A 19,962-nucleotide genomic window follows, 5' to 3' on the forward strand; every position below is an offset into this window, starting at 1 on the left:
ATTATTCTTTGTGATGAAGAGATATCCATCATTCTTGTCATTATGGGTTTCAATATAGAAACTATTTTGACGGATATATTTATATCTCAATAGGATGCGAGTTGAATCAGGATACAAAAGAGTATCCTCGATTACAATTTAAATATCTATTAGGAGAGTAATTGCGGTTTTGTTGTAACCGACAATCAACGCATCGCATCCAATGATGGTCATAATATTTTCTGGCCTCTGTTTAATAGTGTGTAAATACTTTGTCTCTCTTAATATTATATTAGTGGTACACCTATCCACTAAACAAACTTCCTCCTCCATCTGGTTGACTCCTGTAAAATCTATGTATTGAAAAATTCATTAAGAATTGATTCATATATACAATACATACAAATATTATTGAGTATCATTGTGAGATATAATACATAATGACAAATATAGATTACAACATGTAGTGGGGCTGGCTAATAACAATATGAGGATTTGGAGAAATCTATTGCATGTCTCCAAACAAATCTTGGGAAGTAAATTCTACAAGCATATCGTCTTAATTGAGGAAGTCATCCTGCTTTGGCAGAGTCATGTTCTTGTCATGTTCGGGAGGAACATCTTTAGAATAACACTAGAAAATAGTGCGTCGTTGGCACGCCAAATGGCCCGTCGCCAAGGTAGGAGTGTGCAATAAGTCTATAATATTTTGAATAAAATATTTTATGTTAGATTATGTGTATTGTTTAATAAAGATGCTCAAACTGCAAACAGCTACTTAAAAGCTAAGTAAAAAATTAGTCATATTCTACAACAATCAACAATTAATGTGGTGCTATGACCCAGCTGGAGATGCTGTAGGAACAAAATCTAGTATTGATTTTTGAAATCCTCTACTTTGGTTGACTTTCTTAATGCTTATTAATAATCAAAAAGAACTTAGTTCCCATGGATTTGTTGGGGTTGATCTACCTGGTTCAATTATACAGAATGCAATTTAATTTCTCCACCATCTATTCTAAAGGACTATGGAGAAGTCAACATAAACGACTGGTCTCCATCATTTAGGAAACAACTTAAAAGCTATTCGTGCTACATTTTGGTGGTGGCAGGAAGGCTAGAATGTTGAAAATTAAAAGTAAACAGAACCTTAATAACACTATAAAAAACAATTTTCGGAGGCAGGTGGTAACTCATTTACAGAGGCGTTTAGCCACCCGCCTTTGGTCGGAGGCTTGTGAAAATAGACAATTTCCACAAACACAAAAGAGATCATCTGTGAAAACTGATTACTACATGTGGTTCCTTAAGCGGACCACCTGTGGTAGTTGGTCCTCGAATCGACTTTTTTGGCCTAAAAATACCCAAAAAAAAGATCACTCAAGGAATTCCACGGTCGCGCTGTCGCAAGTCGCAAGTCACAAGTCACGGCCGCGAAATATCCGTGCGTGCGGTTATTGAGAATCGAACCCAGAACATGCCCCTTTGTGCGAAGCTGTCTTACCATCCCACTATAGAGTGTTTGCTAATGGTAATATGATATGCTTTTGTGTTGTTCCTTATTTACCAAAACTTTAGATGGTCATTTGGGCATCTAAATAACTTTAAATCAAAAACTTTATAACTAAAAAGTTGTATATCTCATCGAGGGCTATAATTTTTATATAAAGTTTGTCCCCATCTGACTTCATATGAAAAAATTATAAACTTTTTAAGATAAGTTATTATATATTACCAGAGGTGGTTTCATAATAGATCATAGTTTATATTAAAAAAATTATAACTTTTTATAAAAAGTTGGATTGTGGACAAACTTTATATGAAAATTATATCTCTCGACGAGATCCACAACTTTGTAGTTGAAAATTTTTCATTTGAAATTATTTAGATATTCAAATAATCATTTAATGTTTTAGATATAAGAGATCAAAATGAGTGCATATGTGATTGTTATTACTATTACTTCTGTAATCCAAGTCTTCAAATCCTCCCGAATCCCTTGGACTCAAAGTTGTTTTAGGAATCCAAACCTTTTTACAGTCCTTTATATTATAATGAAATTCTTTAACACACAAATGATTGGTCCCTCACCTATCTTGCATTCCAATGTTGTAGGCCACTAACTTGTCATCTTTCTTCTTCTTTAGAAGATAGTGGGGGTCTTTGATCTTCTTCTTGTTAATCTTGTTGGAGATGTTGGAGTTAGTAGTATTTTTTTCTTCTCCTTATTTTTGAGTTGCATGTGTTAATAGGACTTGTGGTAACAATAGCATATGCACTTCTTTTGATCTCTTATGTCTGAAACTTTAAATGATTATTTAGACATATAAATGATTTTAAATAAAAAAGTTTTCAACTACAAAGTTGTAGATCTCGTTGAGAGCTATAATTTTCATATAAAGTTTGTCCTCATACAACTTCGTATGAAAAAGTTATAAATTTTTCAAAATAAGCTGACATCTATTACCAGAAGCGGTTCATATAAGGAACCGTCTCTGAAAATGATATCCCATTATCAGAGGCGGTTCATATAAGAAACTACCTCTGAAAATGATATTTTACACAGATGATTTCTTTTATGATCTGCCTCTGATAATTATCCCATTACTAGAGCCGGTTCACATAAAGAACCACCTTTAAAAATAATATTTTACACAAGCGGTTGCTTATAAGGTCCACCTATAGTAATCATCATATTACTAGAGGTGGTTCATATAAGTAACTATCTCTGAAAATAACCTTTTGAACCACCTCTAGAAATGACCTTTATATAGGCAGCTTCTTATATCGGCCACCTCTGAAAATTGCTCAAGCGGTTTGTCATATGAGCCATATGTGGAAAGACACCTTAGGTGTCCAAAAAGTAGTTTTTGTAGTAGTGTGAATGCTTGACCATATTCCCTTGAACAACGGCTGGTGGAAAGCCTGTCATTATTCTCTAAAATTTCACCTGCCATGCTAAGCATATGGATAGAATCTACTTGATATGCTACATTGAATCACTCAACTGCCCCTAGGATTATGAAATAAAAGAACATTAGGCGAATTAATGGCATTGCTAACAGCAGCTGCCAAGCAATAGCTAGAGTTATGAAATGTAGACCCATTACATTTGGCAAATAACTTGAAATATATGAAAAACGGATAATACACCGGATCATTGGATACAACTAAAATATCTATTTGATTAATGGTGTTGACTAATTGCACATAACTTAGACAAATATTTCAATAGAGAATCATGTCAAAGTATAATATGTAGCCACATGAAAAGCAAACATTAGTATTATATCTACCATCAATCAACCATCCGTCTTCACATGTATACATGACAATTGACTAATATTAATCCAGTTAACTTGAAATTGTACTTTCAAGAGAAGAAATGATGTGCGAGTCTCAATGTTACCAGGAAACCGTTACAACTGCAGCACCAATATTAGCCTTTTCAGTTATCAATTCAAACCCAAGTTATCCAAACTGCCAAGACCATGGGATGAGAATTAATCCATGTTCACAGTTCACCTAAGGGTCAAAAAATGCAGAGAAACCCTTACCTTCATCTTTCTCTTTTCTTTCATAGCCTACACATAAGATTGAATCACTGGGCATTTCAATTGTAGCTTACCATTCTTGATCATTGTTTCAGCAATCTACAAAAGCACTGCAAAAGCATGTTACATTTGGATATTCAAGTTGTTGACGCGTAAAGGTGACACGCCAAACACTAAGCATCTCATGTGAGAAATGAACCAAAACTTTCTGGCTGGATCGGATGTTCTGATCGGCCCAATCGGAACTTCTGATCTTTGCAATCTAGCAGGCAGCGCCTAGGAAACCCTAGTTGTTGCGCTGTACCATTGGACCTTCATCGTCACCTACGGTCAGGAGGTACCCCATCAGAGTGTAGATGGTCGGTGGCTTATCCTTGGTCGTCGAGATCAAGAACGAATAGCAATGGAGGTTGGAAAAGAGAATTAGGGCAAATGGATAAAAAGAAAGATAAAGTAAATTGTAGTTTGTTCGATTGGATATTGTCTCTTCTCAATCAGCCATGGCCCTTTATATTTATAGTAAGGGCTGGTCTTACCCCATTTTGAATCGAAATCTATCAAAACATGTATTCAATTTAGACTCTATCTCGTTCTAAAATTCGGATCTATGCTGGATCAGATGTTCTGATCGGGAATATTGGATGTTCCGGTCCATATTGGAAGGTCCAATTTTTTGAAACATCGGCCTCTCTATTGGAAAAAATATTTAATTAGGTGTTCCGATATAGTCAGAAGGTCTGATTTTTCCAAGTATGGACCTCTTGGTTCGACCAAAAATGATTAATCGAAAGTTCCGATCCTTATATCGGATGTTCCGATATGTTGAAAATTCTCGAACTCGGACTAAGCACCGGATATTCCGGTGAGAACAAAATTATGAACACCAAAACATGCGGCATGCTTAACTAGGTTGAAACCTTCTGCAATTCGCTCGCACTGACCTATTCTACCCACCGGATGTTCCGTTGATGACACGGTCTAAACATCGGACCATCTGGTATTCACAAAAATTCTAGCTATGCCATTTTTTACTATCAACACAACCTAGTCAGCCTTTTGATATTCACTGATACAAGGGAATTTAGTAATGAGACAGAAGCAATGCTTATCAACTGAGGCACCATGATAGGATGACTTTGACAGTTATTCACAGGTTAGATTCTGTTAGTGATAGTCCACATTCTAGATTTTTTTGGTCCCATCAGAATCGACTTTTTACCGAAATGTTTGATGTGGAACCAATTTGATTACTAACCCAATCATAATATCAATGTTTGTGTTATGTTTGAGTCAGATCATCAGGTAGTTAGCCAGAAATGAGCAGATTTAAAAAAATATTCAAGGAATAGTAGCATGAATAATGAGCAAGTGACTAACTGTCTTGAGCTCTCCCTTATCGTATTGTCCCATTCACTGAAACCTCCTTTCAGCTAACACCATGCTACACTATGTAAAGTAAACAGCAAAGCAACCTTCAATCAAGAAATCAAGTTGAACAAAACACGAGAATTGACAATATCATATGGACACAATCCGTACCTGATTTGGCACCAGCCGTCTAGTAGGGCTCCATTGATGGCAGGCTGTTTTGCAAGATTATTTGACGTTGATGTGTCGACCATCTCCCATGCTCTCGCTAGGTTCAAGAGCATTATAAGAGCATTGTAAGTGTGGTTGCACAGAAACCTTTCGCATATCCAATTACTGAATTATTTAATACCCACATCATCAAGAACTGGCCCATTGGAGAGATCAAATGCTGCATCATTGAGCTTCACAAAAGGAAAACAAAATATTGTTGAATCAAATCAACAAGGCATATCAGTTACTATATATTGGCATTCAATGTAACTGTTGTGAATATTGTCTATTGAATTATATCCTTTGAGCTAGTAGAATAGTAAAAAAAAATGATGAGACGAAGGTCACAGGGGAGCTGAGACAAGAATTTAGGCGGAAGAACCAAGCAATCCTACCACCAAACAACAGATGAAAATGGAGCGGCAGGACAGGCGGTTCCTCCTCGGGGTTGCCACTGCCGACAGAAGAGGAGGAGGTGGAGGTCACATGTTTGGGGGAGTTAGAGGAGACTGTGAGCACGGGAGGTGGAGATGGGCGTGGCTAGGGATGGAATCGGGAGGAGCGGGAGGAGGAGGCGGCGGTGAGAAGAAGCAAGGTGAGGAAGAGGGAGGGAGGCGATGCAGCAACAGGGGGAGGTAGCAGCGCCGCTGCGGCGCAAGGAGAGGGAGGTGGGGAGGTATGCTGGGGAGAAGAAGGCGGCAGCGATCCGAGCAACTCCTTGAAGTCTCACGAAGGCTGTGAGGTAGTGTGGCTCATACATGCGTGATTAGACGGTCCACATCTTATAATTGCACGATCCGGCAGTTCAAAAGAAGTAGATGATGTGGATAGCACTAGAAGGCTGGAACGCGACTGCGTTTATATATAGAAGATGCTGACAAGTTTCATGTTAAAGTGTGCTTCAAACTTTTCCCCTTGTACTTGTCTGCCTTTGCCAATAGATTTCTGGTAGAGATCAACCAAATGTTTAGGGGTACTGTATTTCTTTGTATGATGATTTGTAGCACCACATTTTAGACAATCTTGAAGCTTGTCATTCTGGTCTTGCTTCTTAAATTTGTCTTTCCTTTTTTGAAATCCACTTGTCATTGCGCTGCCACTTCCCGTGGAACATATTTTGGTGTCTTTTATGACCACCAAACTTGTTTGTATTTTGAATATTAGCATTTATTTCATACAGTGGAGTCGCACTCGTAGGGCGTTGTTGATGATTCTTTATAAGAAGGTCATCATGTTTTCCTTGGAGTAATGTATAGATTAATTTAGAATACTTAGTGTACTTTTAGGTGTGATACTACTGCTGTAATACCCTATTGGCTGGCAGGAATGTAGACAATATCTTCTCAATTATATCCGCATTGGAGACATGCTGATCGCAGAAACACAACTTTGAGCAAATCTTATGAACAACTGAATTGTACTTGCCATAGATTTGAAATCTTGAAACTATATGTACAACCATTCACGAGTTGCTTCAGGCAGGATCACAACTTTTTGCTGATCATAACGCTCTTTGAGAGATGTCCAAAGAGTAGGTGGATCTTCTCCCATCAGGTATTCATTTTTCAGATCCAGATGGAGATGATCCCTTAAGATTATAAGGCTCTATATTTGGTTGTTTCAGGTATCACTGAGGCATCATGTAGAGGTTCAGTGATGGCTGAAATGAAACCTCAGGATGTCATAGAGATCTTGATATCCATTACCCATGTTCGATGGTTATGACCATCTAACACAAGTTCCTGGAAATCTTTGTTGATGATATGAGCTATTTCCAACATGGAAAGTAAATTAAAGATCATAGAAATGTTGTAATAATGCAAAATAAAATTCAATATGAGTATTGAATTCTTATTTGTAGACCTTCATGACAGACAAAAAAATTGCTACTAAAGTATTGGTCTCCATTTTGAAAATTGGGTGACATGTGATCACAGCCAAATACTTAGTGTATGTGCATGTAAATATTGAAAAATACGTTGAATGTAATCGTCATTTGGTGTAGACCTCACATTAGTAGCAAGTAACTCGTTGGTATAATATGGACGACACTATAGTCGCAGCCATGGTTATAGTCTCTACTACATGTGTTTAGGCCAATACTACATGTATTTTCAAAAAAAAAAACTTAAATAGCTTCTTGAGATGAGCGGTAGGATTGTAAATCATGTAGGATTGCTCTTTTTTATCATTTATTAGGATAAAAACCATAATTAGATCATACCAGTTATAAAGAAATTAAAAAACAAAAAAACAAGCACACGAGTTTAGGACTTAAATGAGTGTAAAGAAACATTTGACTTTGTTTGACTTTGCGTTAATTAAAACACAACCTCTTAAATGTAACACCATGAGAATTAGAGTTGTTGCTGCACGATGCATAACATGGCCTTCTTTGTTTGACTTTGCGCTAATTAAAACAAAAAAGAACATATGTGGTGGGAAGAGGAAACAAATAAGGCGGTTTTTTTTCAGATGCTTGACTTTTTTTTTCAGGCGAAGTATGTGGCTTGCAGCCTTTCTTCAACCTCTATCCGTCCGGCGTCTGTTGCACTCGCTTCTTCAACCAACGCCGCCCAACGCTGGCTCGCTCCTCTACCTCCGCCCTCCTCCCGCCGTCTCCGACAGCAGACCCGTCACCGGATCCACAGCCACCACCCCTCCCTCGGCAACCTCTCGTCTCCGCTCGCCCCTACCCCCACCTCACCCACCAGTCGTCTCATCTCCACTCGCCCTACCCTCGTGCTTGTGCTCGTCTCGCTGATTTGATCTGCTTCTCTGGACATCCCTCTAAATCCAGGGAGCACACCAACAACCACAAAGCCCTCTCCCCTCATCCTCACCCTCATCGATGTAGCGGTACCATCGTCTAATGAATCTTCCTAAATTTTAGAGTCTGAAATTTAGAAAACGTGAACAAATTAACAAAATTCTACTCAACTTGCTTAGCCAAAATACTAGTACTAATATAGTATTCGGTAGCTAAGATGGCCCCATATTGGTTGGGCTCTGGGCGGTCGCCCCTATTGTCCCTGAATTGAGATCCTTTGACTTCACTGATCTGTAAAGTCAGTGACTTCAATAGATCTGACCTATTGATTAAAAGTAAACAGTTCAGATCTGATGCTACAGTATTTGATAAACAGTAACCGGCTCTAAAATACTGTTCACCCAGAACTCGGTATACTGTGTATCTCTGACTTCACACGGCTGAAGTTAGAGGATGCAGATCCGCCACCCTTGCGCAGGGCCGGGCCTGACGACGCGTCTAAGCAATCAAGAGATCGGAGTCACGCGTATTTGCAGGCTCCTCTATATAAAGGGGATCGAGCGCTCGCCATCATCCACCCGCCCCAGCTTCTTCTTCTTCTGCTGCCTGTGCTGTTCGTGCTTGCTACTCGCATCGAGCCAGAGAGGACCAGTGATCATGAGCTACCAAGCTCCTCCCCCTGGCACAGGTGCTGCGCTCGATGCAATTTCTTTCTTTGTTTTCCCGCTTTGGATTGATTCTGCTGTTACAGCCCGGGAAAACGTTCGAGATGTTTGCAAATCTCTTTAGCTCCGTGTTGTTAATGGTGTCCGTGATTAACACTTGTAAGTTGTTTCTGTGCAGGCTACCCGCCGCCGGGCACCGCGTACCCTCCGCCGGGCCAGCAGGCCTACGTCGCGCCGCCGCCGGCGTACCCGCCGACCCAGGACGGCGGCGCGTACGGCCAGCAGAAGCAGCAGGAGACCACGAGCCGCGGCGGCGACGGCTTCTGGAAAGGATGCTGTGCTGCCATCTGCTGCTGCTGCCTCCTCGACATGTGTTTCTGAGGACGACAAGGAGACCGGCCGGCCGGCAGCTGCTCGCGCGCCATGACCAGGGCATGCTGAGTTGATGATCACGCCGTGCTATATGTGTTACATTACATATTGATAGTGTTAATCTTTATTGGTGTGGTTATATCCAGTTGAGTGTTATATCTAGTCTGTTCTATGTTATTTGACATTACTTTTATAATAACGCTGAATTCGCTTCTTGAAAACCAATAAAGATTAACACTATCAATATGTAAGGTATGTTTGGTTGATACTCTAAAGTTGCCGCGTGGCTATGAAATTTGACGTCACACTTCAGCTAGCCTAATGGCATCTTACCACAACTATTTATATCTAAAGTGATCAAACTTATCTAACTTGTGAGATAGGCAGATGTGACCGTGAACCAAAACAAGCCTGTCTTAAATCTACCAGCATTTGGATGGGTGGGGGGGGGGGATTTTAATTAAATCCAGCACCACTGGCCGCTACCACCTGGAGGGGATTTGATTTCCTACTAAACAGCTGGATGATTAATATTTTCAACGACAAAAGAAGTTGGATTTGACCATGTTTCATGGTGGTCAATGCAGAGGAACATTATATATCAAATGAATTCAACTCGGAATAATAATAATCATCAAGAAAATCACAACAAACTGTCCAGAAGAAAACAGGAATTAATTTCATGCACATTAATTTGCATCCGACATGGACCAATCCCAACTTCAAGTCAACAAGAGCAGGCCACCTAACGCGGCAAAGCTCCAAAATTCCAAACCAAACCCAAACATCATAAGCACCTAACCCATCACAGGCAATGAGACAAGCACTACAGGCCTCATAGCCTCAAGTATGATCCTACTTAAAAAAAAAAGCTATCTACTTCTCAGTCATCAGAAGTAACGAAGTTGACGATGACAACCTGGATCGTTGGCGACCATAGCTATGAGGTTTCCATGCAGTAGTTTCCAAAGGTGATGACATATTGGCTTTGCATATCTACTCCAAACAACCAATACAGAGCAATAGTTATCACTTTACCTTGGACATCACATCAGAAAATGATATATAATTTAACAAACAAATGGAGCCCCTAATTTGTTTCTTTAGCTGACAAATTGGCCGGACTGCAGCGCATTATTTGCTTAAATTGTAGCAGCGTAACACCTGAAACTAGGGTTGAAAATGGGCCGGATATTTTCCAATTGTTCGAATGGTTTCAGATAATATTTCAGAGCGAAAAATCAGATATTCTGGAATTTTTTGGATACCGGAGTTTGAGTCAGATAGTTGTATCGAATATCAGATTTAAATATAGAGAGACATGCATCATCTGATATCCGATAATAAAATTGGATATAAACGAAGACTATTCGACGACTATCTGAGCCTATCTTCCGAAGCTTATAACTTTTTCATATGAAATTGTATGGAGATGATCTTTACATAAAAATTGTAGCTCTTCGATGACATCTACATATTTATAGTAGATATTTTTTTCATATAAAGTCTTTACTGTGCCAAAAATTAGGGACATGATTGCTTCCATGGGAGCATATTGCTAATTTACTTATTGGATCGTTAATGTAGTTGAGTTATGGACATATGAAATGGTCAACAATCATTAAATATGTGATATATATATATATATGATTGTTACTTTTATTTAATATCCAAAGAAATATCTTTGATTGACATTATCTGCATTTGACTTCTCATATATTCAATCCGTATTAGTGACCGAGATTATCCGTATCTGACTCTAAGGAAAAAATATAGGATATGATATAGGATCAGTTTTATCCGTCCATACCCGATCTGATTACAACCCTACTTACAACAGTACATGGAGACAGTGAAAAAAGTCAAGGGTTTTGCTACTCTGATTAAGAAAACAATGGCTGTATTCCCCATTGCTTGATAAAAAAAAAAAAAAACCAATGGTCATTCTGCACAGAAGATAGAAGTTCCAGCGCATTGTTGTCATTAGCTGTGAAATTACTCTGTGCATCATTTTCATCACCATCAGCGACCACCGTTACAACATATGGCATCGACTAATTCTTCTGGATTTGAGCTCTGCAAATTCCTCTGTGCCCTTCAGGGCATCACCGAATTTGCTAATGATCTGAAAGTTCAGTTAGGATTTAGTTTTGTGTTGTTAATTGAACCCATCAGTTTCGCGAAAGAGATTAGATAATGTAAAATACGTAATCTTACTTCTTCAACCTCATCGGGAGTCATTATCAGTGGGGGTGACACCATAATGCTATCCCCAGCCACCCTGATAAGCATCCCGCGCTTCTCGCACTCAGCACCAAAGATTGAGCCAACACCTGAAATTACACATTTAAATTCATAAGGTTCCACCAACCATTGTGCAATAGTTTCTCCAACCGAGATTTGAATGCCTAGAATACTAGATTAATGGATTATAAGTGCATTACTAACTTTACCTATGTCAGAAGTAATAACCAATTTTCCTATGTATAGTATTCCACTAGAAAATGGGCTTTCTGCGAACAATTTTGGTACTAGAAAAGTAGGATTTTCGATCATGTAAATTCGTCAAAAAAGAAAATAAAAACATGCAGTCATGAAAGTACAAACCCCATTCAGCTGGGAATGGATCATTTGGTGATTTGTTGCCGACAAATTCAGTTCCATGTATCAGTCCCAGACCACATATCTGCGTAGAGGAGCATATAAAGTATATGTATAAACAAGAAAGAAACTCCAAACAGTTATTAAAAAAGATACATTTATGTAAGAAGATATAAGATAGACATGCACCTCCCCGACAACTAGGCTTCCTGAGAAGGCCTTGATTTCCCTCCTGGAACCTTGGAGCAATTATGTTAATATGTCCGATACTATTCCTTTCACTAATAGCAATTATGGGAATGATACATACATAGTATAATAGGAGGAATTTTCAACGTTATGGAAAGTGTGATTTACTTATAAATCTTCAAGGTTTCTATGGCAACAGCACAGGAAACTGGATGCCCCGAGTATGTAAAGCCATGAGCAAAAGAACCTTAAACAAACAATTATGGCGCTTGTCAATATAGTAGCAATAGAAAAACTAGTTCACACGATGGGATTAGCTTTACCAAGTTTATTGCTCTGCGAATAAATTACATCAGTTATTTCTGGGCTAACAAGAATTGCTCCACTTGCATGTAGGCAGAAGAAAGAGCCTGTTAGAAAAATAGGAATTAAGTTCTCCTCTGACAGTTCATAAAAAAAGGAAAAGTTCTCTGTAACTAATAAGCGCTCTACGCTGAACTAACCTTGGCAATGGAGACAAGATCTGGTTTAATGGTCCCCCACAATAACATGCTTAGTAACTTCCGCACCTAGAAAATATCCTCATATGAATCTATAATTTGATGTTCTTTTTTGCTGGGGAGTCTTATATTACCTCATCTACGATTAACAAGATGTCATACTTCTTGAGAACTGCTTGAATCTGTTGAGAAGGAACAAAATTTCACAAGATCAAAAAAGTTGGGTAGAGTACATGACGACAACAACAACAAAGTCTTTGTCTCAAGCAAGTTGGGGTAGAGTAGAGATGAAAATCATAATATTCAACTAAAAAGATGATGATAAAACAATAATAAATAAAAGTACTAGTAATAGTAAAAAAATAATAGTAATAACGGTAACAGAAAATTGATGCATAAGTCATGGTTCTGGTACGTGGATTGTTAACTTTCACACGTTTCTATCTATAGATAGTTCTTTGAGATATTCTATTCCTTCAAGTCTTTCTTTACAGAATCCTCCCATATTAAGTTTGGTTGACTCCTACCTCCCTTCACATTATCAGCGCGCATTGGTATCCTGCTATATACAGATAACTCCTGAGGCCTCTGTTGGGTATGTCCAAACCATCTTAGCGGATATTGAACAAGCTTTTCTTCAATTGACGCTACCTTTACCCTATCACATATATCATTATTTCAGATATGATCCTTTCGTGTATGACCACCTATTCATCACGACATACGCATCTCTGCTCTACTTAACTGATGGACATGTCGCCTTTTAGTTGACTAACATTCAGCTCCATACTATTAGAAATATAAAGTCATTATTCATTACGTATAGGTTAGGTTACTAGAGTCATTATTATGTACTGTCTCATGTACTCTCTATATATTGCTCCTAAGAACTATCTCAATCCACCTTCCATGTTTTCCTTGACCTTTGACTTCACCTGGCCTCCTTGATTGTTCGGCACCAAGAACTTCGCTTGGTCTCGATCATCCCGCCATCGATCCTCAAATTGCATCCATCACCTGCACACCATGAGACAAGCAAACATATATCTCCAACTCCAATTCCAGTTAGTCCATAATCAATATGTTCAAATAAAATCCCAAATCAATTCAAATCACATCAAAGCTCATGCAAAATTGAAGATCATCAAACCAAATAAATACCAATATCAATCACTTATCACAAATAAACGAAGGCATATTTCAACTAGATTTCTCATATTGAAACAACAAAATCATCATTAACAAAACAAAATGTGGCATTTATTATTGTCACGAGGACAATGAAATATCAAAAGTACGTACCAATGAGGGCTTTGTGGTACGGTGTTCCAAAAGGAGTGGTAGAAGGGTAATTTGTTTAATTGCTCAGTTGCAGCTTTGAACTCCGCCTATGTTGTCTCGACATAGCCGGTCCCAAGCCCGGGTAAAGGAGGAGGGTTGTGATAGGCTTGGCGAGCCAACATAAAACTCAGCCACTCTTATGGAGATGAAACCCGAAAGAAAATCGTTGGGGCGTAACCCTCTTAGCGACGCGCCACATTGGAACCCGGATGTGGTGTTAAATGAGCAAGGGCCGGGCCGTCACCCCCTTGGTGGCGCGCCGTATCTTGATCTGGATACGGTGATAAGTGGGCAAGGATCGGGTCGTCGCATCCTTAGTGGCGCGCTACATCGGCGCCCGAGTGTAGTGAAAAATGAGCAAGGGTCTTCGCATTTGACTCGACGAGTGCGAAGGGTAAGGAAGCTAGCCGAGCCAAGTAGGATCCGCTTAGGTAGCTGGAACGTAGGGTCCCTAACGGGTAAGCTACGGGAGTTAGTTGATACAGCGGTGAGGAGACGGGTTAATATCCTATGCGTCCAAGAAACCAAATGGAAAGGACAGAAGGCGAAGGAGGTGGAGGATACCGGCTTCAAGCTGTGGTACACGGGGACAACTACAAATAAAAATGGAGTAGGCATCTTGATCGACAAGAGCCTCAAGTATGGAGTGGTAGACGTCAAGAGGCAAGGGGACCGGATTATCCTGGTCAAGCTGGTCGTTGGGGACTTAGTTCTCAATGTTATCAGCGCGTATGCCCCTCAAGTAGGCCACAATGAGAGCACCAAGAGGAAATTCTGGGAAGGCCTGGAGGACATGGTTAGGAGTGTACCTATTGGCGAGAAGCTCTTCATAGGAGGAGACCTCAATGGCCACGTGGGTACATGTAACACAGGTTTCGAGGGGGTGCATGGGGGCTTTGGTTATGGAAGCAGGAATCAAGAAGGAGAGGATCTCTTAAGCTTTGCTCTAGCCTACGACATGATCGTAGCAAACACCCTCTTTAAAAAAAGGGAATCCCATCTAGTGACCTTTAGTAGTGGCCAACACTCTAGCCAGATCGATTTCGTCCTCTCGAGAAGAGAAGACAGGCGTGCTTGCCTAGATTGTAAGGTGATACCTGGAGAGAGTGTTGTCCCTCAACATAAGCTTTTGGTGGCTGACTTCCGCTTCCGGATACGTGTTCAGCGGGATAAGCGCGCTAAAGTCGCTAGAACGAAGTGGTGGAAGCTCAGGGGGGAAGCGGCTCAAGCTTTCAAGGAGAGGGTAATTAAGGAGGGCTCTTGGGAGGAAGGAGGTGATGCAAACAATATGTGGATAAAGATGGCGACTTGCGAAGGTGGCTTCCGAGGAGTTTGGGGTGACGAGGGGAAGTAGAAGCGAAGCGAAAGATACCTGGTGGTGGAACGAGGATGTCCAGAAGGCTATCAAGGAGAAGAAAGAATGTTTCAAACGCCTACACTTGGACAGGAGTGTTGACAACATAGAGAAGTACAAGGTGGCGAAGAAGACCGCAAAGCGAGCAGTGAGTGAAGCAAGAGGTCGGGCGTATGAGGACCTCTACCAGCGGTTAAACACGAAGGAAGGGGAAAGGGACATCTATAAGATGGCCAAGATCCGTGAGAGGAAGACGAGGGATGTCAACCAAGTCAAATGCATCAAGGATGGGACAGATCGACTTCTGGTGAAGGAAGATGAGATTAAGAATAGATGGCGAGAGTACTTCGACCAATTGTTCAATGGCGGAGGTGAGAGCTCTTCCATTGAGCTGGACGACTCCTTTGATGATGCCAACAGGCGTTTTGTACGAAGGATTCAGGAGTTTGAGGTCAAAGAGGCTTTAAAGAGGATGAAAGGAGGCAAGGCAATGGGCCCTGATGGTATCCCTATTGAGGTGTGGAGATGCCTTGGAGACATAGCAATTGTATGGCTAACTAAGCTTTTCAACCTCATTTTGTGGGCAAACAAGATGCCCGAAGAATGGAGGCGGAGTATATTAGTACCAATCTTCAAGAATAAGGGGGATATTCAAAGTTGTACTAATTACCGTGGGATTAAGATGATGAGCCATACGATGAAGCTATGGGAGAGAGTCATTGAACACCGCTTACGAAGAATGACAAGCGTGACCAAAAATCAGTTTGGTTTCATGCCTGGGAGGTCGACCATGGAAGCTATCTTCTTGGTACGACAACTTATGGAGAGATACAGGGAGCAAAAGAAGGACTTGCATATGGTGTTCATTGACTTAGAGAAGGCCTACGATAAGATACCGCGGAATGTTATGTGGTGGGCCTTAGAGAAGCACAAAGTCCCAACAAAGTATATTACCCTTATCAAGGATATGTACGATAATGTTGTGACAAGTGTTCGGACAAGCGATGGTGACACCAATGATTTTCCAATTAGAATAGGACTGCACCAAGGGTCAGCTTTGAGCCCTTATCTTTTTGCTTTGGTGATGGATGAGGTCATAAGGGATATACAAGGTGATATCCCATGGTGTATGATCTTTGCAGATGATGTGGTGCTAGTCGACGATAGTAGGACGGAGGTAAATGGAAAGTTGAAGCTGTGGAGACAGACCTTGGAGTCGAAGGGTTTTAGGCTTAGTAGAACTAAAACTGAGTACATGAGGTGCGATTTTAGTATTTCTAGGCACGAGGAGGATGAGGTTTGCTTTGACAGGCAGGTGATACCTCAGAAGGATACCTTTCGATATTTGGGGTCGATGCTGCAGAAGGATGGTGAAATCGATGAAGATGTGAGCCATTGAATCAAAGCCGGATGGATGAAGTGGCGCCAAGCTTCCGGCGTCCTCTGCGACAAGAGAGTACCACAGAAGCTAAAAGGCAGGTTCTATAGGACGGCAATTAGACATGCGATGTTGTATGGCGCAGAATGTTGGCCAACTAAAAGGCGACATGTCTAACGGTTGAGTGTAGCGGAGATGCGCATGCTGAGATGGATATGTGGCCACACAAGAAAGGATCGGGTTCGAAATGATGACATACGTGATAGAGTTGGTGTAGCACCAATTGAAGAGAAGCTTGTCCAACATCGTTTGAGATGGTTTGGGCATATACAACGCAGGCCCTCAGAAGCGCCTGTACATAGCGGAAGAATAAAGCGTGCAGATAATGTCAAGAGAGATCGAGGTAGACCAAACTTGATATGGGAGGAGTCTGTAAAGAGGGATCTGAAAGATTGGAATATCACCAAAGAACTAGCCATGGACAGGGGTGCGTGGAAGTTAGCTATCCACGTGCTAGAGCCATGACTAGACTTGCAAGATCTTATGGGTTTCATCTCTAGCCTACCCCCAACTTGTTTGGGACTGAAAGGCTTTGTTGTTGTTGTTGTTGTTGCTGCTCAGTTGCAGCTTTGACTAGTCGAGGCTCATTACCACCTGAAAACAAGAAAAAATAATGAATAAATATAATGTCTAGAATGACATGCAAATGTAGCAAAGTGAAAGTTTCAAAGAGCTTAATCAGTGGATGCGACCAGGATGTGTTCTTGGTGCTGGGTACTTGGAAGTCTCAAGTATTGCCTGAATCAAGCACAGTTATATATTTTCCTTCTATGTGATAGCTCTAAAAAATCCTTTGATATATTTTAATCACGCACAGTCAAATTCAATGACTACAAGCATGGAGAAATAACAAATAAGAGATAATAAAAATAGCATTCTATAAATAATGCATCAAATTGCTAATATTCTATCATAAGATTTGACACCACAGCTTGCATATACTTAAAGCTGTACAACACAGTCCTGCAAGGGCATCTATGTACTTCTTCCCATTGATATCATAAACATAAGAACCCTGCAAAATAAGTTACACGATGTAAGGTAAAACTGACAATCACTGTGGTTTGAATCGAAATCAACATTCCAAACTTTATTTTCCAAAATTATTTTTGCCGCATTGTAAGAAAAATAAATAAATAAATAAATAAATAAGAGAAATTAGCACAATGCCACAGTCCAGAACCTTAGATCTCTCTATAACCAGAGAATGCAAATCGGTGCTCTGCCATCCAGCTGTGAATGGAGCCAGCATGCTATGCCCCTTAAACCTGAAACAAGTAAATACTTCAGAGTAATTAGAATAAATTACACACCAATTATGTTTCCGCACATCCTAGCTCATAGCAAACTGTCACTATTCTGCAGTTGGAAATTTTACACACCTATTCTCTTCTGTGGTCTGAAGTGAAGGTTCAGAGATGTAATATCTGGCTGATGCCTCTAAAAAACTATGTGTCTTATGCAAGCTTCCAGCACTAGCCACATATTTTGTCAAGCTGCTTAACTGCGTGAAGGGAGGGAAAGGGAAAATAGTAAAAAGAAATTAGACATGCTAGCTATAAGAAACTACTGAAAGAAAAATTAATGATTTGCAGTATTATGAATTACTTCGATCTTCTCAAGCTCTGGTATTAAGATTGTCAGAACGAAAGTTGTAATCTTGAACAAAACCACTATAGTTTGAATTTTAAAAACCGGGAAAATTGGGTCACAGAGGAGACAGAGTTTAAAGAAACTGTTCTTCCATGGCTGCTCCGGAGTTGCTCAACTCTACTGTTTTTCTACTCCATAATTACTAAAAAAAGGATATGTCTTCTAAAAAAACAAAACAGAAATGCCAAAAATCTAATCTGGTTCCACACTTCCGCCTCCAAACAAATTTTATGTTGAAAAAACTGCTCCTGAAATTTCCGCGAAACAAACAAACACTTCGATGCATCAACCCAAACCCACTCCACTTCATGTCCACGCTGCTGGACGAAACAAATAAAGAAAAATAGCATCTTCCTCTCCCAATCCGCCGCTGCGATCAAGATGAAGGTGGTGTGATCACCTGGGAGGCGCCATTGGATCTGAGGAAGCCGCGGGGCGATCATCTCCCCGGGATTCATTTCCGCCCACCTTCCTCACTTCACTTCACGGGTTCTTGAACTGGAAGGAAGCGAGAGCGACAAGCGGAGGTGAGAGGTGCAAGGGTGGGGGACGTAATGGGATTTATCCGTCCGTTTCTGTCGCAGCCAAGCGGCAGCCAAAATGGCGGGCCCCGAGGAGCGTGATGATACGTCCACCCTGGAATCGCACACTCATATGTAGTTCCGATGAATCTAACCCAAAATTGAGCATGTGTTCGACCACACTTAAAGTCGAAATAATACCCAACCCTATAGTCGTGTTTGCTTCAAGGTTGAAATGATTATGTGAGCTAATTATCATTGAGTGAGCCCTGAGCCCTTAAGATGCATTCAACACTTAACATTCGATCTATCTTGCCTTCAAACTTCATGCGTCATGTTCTGTTGGGATGCCACTCAATCGGTTCAGATGCGTAGAGAATGCTTTAGCATTGAATCAAATCTCTTTTTTAAGATCATATTGAATAAAATCCCTAGCATTGTTGCATCATTATTTTAGAGTGGGTTTGGTTAGAGAGTAAGATTGAATAGGATAAATCTATCCCTATTTTTTAAGATGTGATGGTAAAATTTACTGTTTGGTTGTGTTTGATAAGATGATCTAATTTTTTGTTTATTTGGTGAGATTAGAGTATGTAAGGTGAGTTAGTTTTCTGTTTAGTTGGATATATGGGATATGCTGAGTCGGTTATGATGATCTTTTGATGAATTTACCTTTGTCAGCACTTGTCGTACGCTGTTGAGCTACGTCACCAGAAGATGAGGGCCGTCAGATTGGAATCGGACGGCCATGCCGCACATACAGTGGAGAGCTCGCTTGAGGAGGTTATGGAGAGTTTGGGGAATTCTCTAACCAATAGCAAGCATCAACACATTATATCCACTCATCACCCAAGCCCCCCTTCCACTGGAGTCAGTGGCCTTCACTCTAAGGTTTACAAAAACTGTTTGACACCTGAAAATCGAGACCCAATGATTTTTTGATATTCGCGAAAACCAGAAAATTCGGTCGAAACTCGATGAGAATTGGGACAAATTCACTCGGGAAAAATAAAAAAAAAAAGTAATACATGCAATAGTGCTAGGTTGTGCTATTGCTAATTCATTATTAAAAATTAAAAATCAATATGCTCAATAATAAAAATATCTTCTACCATAAACTAGAAACTGAAGGTTCCATAACAAAAGTAAGGTATATTAATTGCATCTAAAATAAATTCATACATAGTAATTAATACAGCTACTTTGTCTTAACGATTCGCCCTTCATTATGATCACGACGTACATAGGGAGGTTCGTCGGTGTCTTGCATGGGATCTAGGTCAACGTCCTCTCCGAAAGGAGGTATCACATCAAATTGATTGTAGTCTTACTCGTCAACAACATTCTTCACTCCGACAATCCTTCTTTTTTCTTGAAGAACCATGTGGCGCTCCTCCTTGTTAGCCGGGTCTGGGTCCTTTACATAGAAGACTTGCATAACATC

The 19,962-nt window shown here is 40.3% G+C and overlaps 1 protein-coding gene and 2 pseudogenes across 1 annotated transcript; 1 reads left to right on the forward strand and 2 right to left on the reverse strand.

The window, feature by feature from the left end:
• Nucleotides 1-2,968: 2,968 nt before the first annotated feature.
• On the reverse strand, nucleotides 2,969-6,203 carry LOC133899495 (uncharacterized; annotated as a pseudogene).
• A 2,228-nt stretch (nucleotides 6,204-8,431) lies between these two features.
• LOC133899261 (protein CYSTEINE-RICH TRANSMEMBRANE MODULE 9-like) lies at nucleotides 8,432-9,189 on the forward strand. The gene is made up of 2 exons (XM_062340240.1): nucleotides 8,432-8,572; nucleotides 8,728-9,189. The coding sequence occupies exons 1-2, from the start codon at nucleotides 8,542-8,544 to the stop codon at nucleotides 8,928-8,930; spliced, it is 234 nt and encodes a 77-aa protein (XP_062196224.1). The 5' UTR covers nucleotides 8,432-8,541; the 3' UTR covers nucleotides 8,931-9,189.
• Nucleotides 9,190-10,692: 1,503 nt separating this feature from the next.
• On the reverse strand, nucleotides 10,693-18,792 carry LOC133898919 (probable gamma-aminobutyrate transaminase 3, mitochondrial; annotated as a pseudogene).
• Between the last annotated feature and the right edge of the window lie 1,170 nt (nucleotides 18,793-19,962).

This window comes from Phragmites australis, chromosome 18 (genome assembly GCF_958298935.1).
Source record: "Phragmites australis chromosome 18, lpPhrAust1.1, whole genome shotgun sequence".
Taxonomy (NCBI): domain Eukaryota; kingdom Viridiplantae; phylum Streptophyta; class Magnoliopsida; order Poales; family Poaceae; genus Phragmites; species Phragmites australis.

Coding starts and splice junctions, on each gene's coding strand:
- LOC133899261 (XM_062340240.1), top strand. CDS start 8,542: ATGAGCTACCAAGCTCCTCCCCCTGGCACAG. Junction 8,573..8,727: donor AGCTCCTCCCCCTGGCACAG/GTGCTGCGCTCG, acceptor GTTTCTGTGCAG/GCTACCCGCCGCCGGGCACC.